Genomic DNA, 4590 nt, shown 5'->3' with positions numbered 1-4590 from the left:
CCGCTTTACGGCCCGCCACAGCATCACCCCATTTCGCCGGTCTTCTTTCCCGCCGGTCTTCTTTCCCGCCGGTCTCCCATCCTCTCACACATGCACATGCGCGCATGCACCCGCACATTCAGTGGCCATCGACATCAATCAGTGCCTGCCCTCCATCGCGTACATCGTGTCACAGGCGATGCACCCGATCCCCGTGGCCCCGGCCACCACGCGAGCCCTGCGCAATCAGGTCCTCCCGGTCCTGAGCGCCCTGAATTCCGTCCCCAACTCGGCCATGTCCAGCAGCCCCTTCACTTTGTCCGAGGCGGACCAGCAAATCCGGAACTTCTGGTTCCCCCGGACCGAGCCCTCGGCCTTCCGGCAGTTCCTGAGCGCCGAGCGCCACCGGGACGCTCTGCTGTCCCTGCTGCCGCAGCGGTCCCTGGCTGCGGCGCTGGACTGCGGCCTGCTGGACATCGCCTCGCTCAATGACATCCAGGACATCTTTGCCTCGACCAATGTCGCGCTTGACTCCATCAATGAGCAGCCCGCTCTGGGGATCCACAACCTGGACGAGATCGAGGCCTCCGAGGACCGGGCCGCTGCGGTCGCCGCGGCGGCGGCCGCCGCCGAGCATGTCGCAACTGCCAACGGTTCGGCCTAAGCGAATACACCCACACGGACCGCCGCAGCCCACGCGCATTGTGCTTGCCCCGCGCGCGCAAACAGCAACGGAGGGGGGGGGGGGGGGCAATCTCGATCTTCCCTGGGCCATGGAGGCGGGGGGGGGGGATCATGGCAGCGTGGCCCGCCCCGCGGCCGTCGGCAGAAACAGCACCAACACCAGCGGGATCTTTCGGCCAGACGCCTCCGGCGCCGAGGAGAGCGTCCCTCGGGCACACCTCTCCCCTCCGCCTGTCATTTTTTCCTTCCTCTTCGCCTTATCCTGCACGTGCACCATCATGCCCCAGGAGCCTGTCCCCCCGGCGCCAGATGCCGGCCCCGCTGCCGGTCCTTCTACCACCGCCGCCGGCCCTGCTGCCGAGACGCTGGCCACCCCAGTCCCCAAGACCACGAGCAGTTTGGAGAAGTTCGGCAACCGCACTCTCGGTGCCGTGGAAGAATCCGGACAGGACATTTTCTCCCAGAATGCCTGGGACAATGTCGATTGGACACAGGAGCAGATCGACAATGCCTTGTCCATTGTGGAGCAGCAGAAGCAAGCCCCGGTGGTCCAGGATAAGGCCGGTGCGTGTAGACCTGAGCCTCGCACCACACCGGCCGCCAGGGCGTCCTCATGCAACTGACCCTTCCTACCTTGCCCTGCTTCCGGGCCATCTGCCCCCTCTCCTTCTCTCTCTCTCTCTTTTCCCCCCCCCCCCCCCTGCCTCCTGCCCCCTCTCGCGTGTGCACATTCCCCAGAGGATTACATCACCAATGCCAGTCAGTACTGGGACACCTTTTACAAGCAGCATGAGGACCGGTTCTTCAAGGACCGGCATTGGCTCGCCCTGGAGTTCCCGGAGCTCTTCCCCAAGACCATTGTGCGCACCCCTGTTGACTTCCCACGGATTGCCACCATTCGCACACCTTGCGTTGCCTTACTCATGATGTGTGCCATCGCCATGCCCTAGCCGGCCGAGGGGTTCACCGTGTTCGAGCTCGGCTGCGGAGCCGGCAACACCATCTTCCCGCTGCTGGCCGCGGTGGACGACCCGAAGTTCCGCGTGCTCGGGTGTGACTTCGCCGAGTCGGCTGTGGAAGTTGTGCGGACGACGCCGCAATACGCCCCGGAGGAGGCTGCCGGCCGGGTGCACGCCTTTGTGCACGATCTGACCGATGGCGGCCAGCCGAGCGAGTGCTTCCCCCCGGAGGATGTGCCCCCCGGGTCGGTGGATGTGGTGGTGTGCATCTTCGTCCTGTCCGCCATCCCGATTGCCCAGTTGGATGGGGTCTTCCGAAAGATCTATGCCTGCCTGAAGCCCGGCGGTGTGGTTCTCTTCCGGGACTATGGTCGCCATGATTTGGCGCAGCTCCGGTTCAAGAAGAACCGCTACCTGTCGGACAACTTCTATGTCCGCGGCGATGGGACCTGCGTGTATTTCTTCGAGTCGGCCGAAGTGGACCGCCTGGCCACTGGAGCTGGCTTCACTGTCCTTCAGAATACCATGGATCAACGCCTGCTGGTGAACCGCGCCCGCAAGGTGACCATGTACCGGATGTGGCTTCAGTGCAAGCTGCAGAAGCCCCTGGAGGGGGAGACCACCACCGAGGGGCAGCTGGTGCTGCCGCAGGGGACTGATGCTGCCGGCCCTGCCGGCCTGGAGGAGGACACCGCCGCCACCACCACCCCCGGGGCCAAGCGTGTCTTGGAGAGCGCCGACAACGGGACTGCCCCCGCTGCGAAGGCCCCCCGCACGACCACCCCCCCGCCGCCCTCGGCCGCTGAGCAAGAGTGACAGGGTATATTCTCCCGCACGAAGCCGGCGCCGAATCACGCACACACACACACCCACAATAGCCAGAGCAGCCGTTCAGCCGGCCCCATAAATATGACAACACAACAGACATACGAATCCCCCCGCATGTGGGAGGATGCATCGCGCTGCGATCGCATCCGGACAAGGGTGCGAAAAGAGGGGCCGAGAGAAGAGGACGAAGCAGGGAGGGGGAAGTTTTGAAAAAGCCGCGAGGCGAGAAGCCCCCATGCTCTCCCCCCCCCCCCGCCCGGGGGCGGCGCCGGCGGCCTGCACATGCAGGTGCGCAAAGTCTCCAGGTGCCAATCCATGGATCTGCCGGCCCATGTGCCGCGATCCATTGGTAGCCGCGAGAGCTCACACCGGAAGTCCCACGGGACAGATGCTTACGCGGCCCTGCAACCCCCGCCCCCTGCCGACACGAAACCGAGGTGCCTCGCCAGCCGGTCTCGTCCCGGCCCTAGGAGGGGCGGGCACACGCACCGGGCGCGTGGAAGTTCCCCCGATCCTGGTGGCACAGGCGGGCCTGCACGATCGCTCGGGACCCCGGCCGATTCGGAGAGGCGCCGTGCGAGTGGGCGCGCATGGGCCACTCCCCCAGGCCGGGGGGGGGGGGGGGCGGGGGAACGTGAAGGCAAGCGGACGCCATGGGTTGGATGCATCCCCCCTCCCCCCAGCCTGGGATGAAAACAATAACAATCTCCCCGCCGTGTGGCCGGTCGGCCTGCATGACCAGGTCCTCCTGCTAAGGGCAACGAATGGTGGCCTCCGGCGATGCTGACTCTCTGTGGTTGTCGTCCGCCGCCGCTCCCGGCGCGGCCTTGCGGCTGGGCGAAGCAACATCATACCAACCAAGGGGCAGGCGCAGGCTCCCGAACAGACGACCCATGGCGAAGGCAGGGCAAGACGGGGGGGGCGGGGGGCCACCCGGCCGCCGCCCATGTTGCATGGGCCCGCCCATGCCGCGACCCCCGCCGGCATATGAATGTGTGTCTGTGCGTGTGTGTCTGTGCGTGTGTGTCTGCGCGCGCGCGTGTGTGTGTGTGTACATACGTGTGTACGAGCGCATGCGTACACCACAACACCTGCCGAGATCCTCTCCCACAGTGCGCGGGGCCCGCGATCGGATTGGTCGGGGCCCGCACGCAGGTATGAACTTTCGCGGCACACACATTTCGCCTCTCACCCCTGCCCCCCCCCCCCCCCCACACGTCTGAACTCCCCCCCCCCCCCCCCCCCCCCCCCCCCCCCCCCCCCCCCCCCCCCCCCCCCCCCCCCCCCTCGAGACCAGCCTCTCCCTGCTGGAGATCAAGCTCGACTCGATTGCCGGCGGTGGTGGTGCCGCGGCCGGCACCCCCGCCGCCCCGGCCCCCCCCCCCCGGATGCTCCTCTCCCCCACTATGCCTGCGCGTCTCTTTCTTGTCCGCGAACGCACAGCACACACACACACACACACACACACACACACACGCACACACACACGAGCCCCAGCTTGGGCCACCCACACAGATGGGGGAACTCCTGGCCCCTTCGCCCGCGGAAAAGGAAGCCACTCGGTCGGTGTCTGCCAGTCGCCCTGGACCATGCCACCCGCCTCCTGCCCTCCGCACATCCTAGCTTTGCCCACCGTTTGCTCGGCCTACGCACGCTCGCACGCTCGCACGTACCCCTCGCCCCCCCCCCCCCTGGGAAAGCCGCATGACTCTCGGATCGATCCAGGGCGACGATGGCGGGCCCTCGGCTATCTACCCCGAGGACACCGACAACCAGTCCGTGGAGGTGGATTTTCATGCGGATAACACCAGCCTCCTGGCAGATGATCACCGTTCCTTCGCCGTAGACACTGGGCCTTGCCCTGATGGCGATGCCTACCATGCGGCCCTGCAACGGAGTCGGGCAGCCACAATCAATGACCCCTCCCTGCGTGAACGATCCAACACCTTGTGCGCCTGACAAAATGGGTCCCAGTTAGAGCCTCCCCCCCCCCCCCTCCCCCGCGCGCACGCGCGCACGCGCGTTTCCTGTCCACTTGCCATCCATGCTGACACATGCAATCCCTCTCCTCTCTCCCCGTCCCTCTCCCTCTCTTGCCCCTTATCTCTCCTCGGTTGCCCTCCCCCCCCCCCCCCCCCCC

At 66.5% G+C, this 4590-nt stretch overlaps 3 protein-coding genes across 3 annotated transcripts in view; all 3 read left to right on the top strand.

Annotated features, from left to right (window-relative positions):
- Nucleotides 1-643, top strand: part of H696_03591 (hypothetical protein) — a gene marked incomplete at both ends in the record, with an annotated part of 1929 nt that extends 1286 nt beyond the window's left edge. The window contains one exon of the mRNA XM_009497461.1: nucleotides 123-643. Coding sequence (XP_009495736.1) covers nucleotides 123-643 — 521 coding nt within the window. The remainder of the gene's footprint in view (nucleotides 1-122) is intronic.
- Nucleotides 644-859: 216 nt separating this feature from the next.
- Nucleotides 860-2555, top strand: H696_03590 (hypothetical protein). The gene is made up of 3 exons (XM_009497460.1): nucleotides 860-1227; nucleotides 1402-1523; nucleotides 1614-2555. Exons 1-3 carry the CDS (start codon nucleotides 942-944, stop codon nucleotides 2436-2438), a joined length of 1233 nt encoding a protein of 410 aa, XP_009495735.1. The 5' UTR covers nucleotides 860-941; the 3' UTR covers nucleotides 2439-2555.
- A 1586-nt stretch (nucleotides 2556-4141) lies between these two features.
- H696_03589 (hypothetical protein) overlaps nucleotides 4142-4590 on the top strand; it is a 2164-nt gene continuing 1715 nt past the window's right edge. The window contains exon 1 of the mRNA XM_009497459.1: nucleotides 4142-4399. Within this exon, the coding sequence (XP_009495734.1) occupies nucleotides 4155-4399 (245 nt within the window). The 5' untranslated portion in view covers nucleotides 4142-4154. The remainder of the gene's footprint in view (nucleotides 4400-4590) is intronic.

This window comes from Fonticula alba, assembly GCF_000388065.1.
Source record: "Fonticula alba strain ATCC 38817 unplaced genomic scaffold supercont2.5, whole genome shotgun sequence".
NCBI classification, from domain to species: Eukaryota; order Rotosphaerida; family Fonticulaceae; genus Fonticula; species Fonticula alba.
Note: the sequence above shows the minus strand (reverse complement) of the source record. Positions and strands in the feature narration are given on the sequence as shown.

Bases quoted from the DNA above. Each gene is read 5' to 3' on its own strand.
- H696_03590 (XM_009497460.1), top strand. From the start codon at position 942: ATGCCCCAGGAGCCTGTCCCCCCGGCGCCAGATGCCGGCCCCGCTGCC. The intron at 1,228-1,401 runs GTGCGTGTAGAC...CACATTCCCCAG, and splicing joins GGTGGTCCAGGATAAGGCCG to AGGATTACATCACCAATGCC. The intron at 1,524-1,613 runs GTGCGCACCCCT...GCCATGCCCTAG, and splicing joins AGCTCTTCCCCAAGACCATT to CCGGCCGAGGGGTTCACCGT.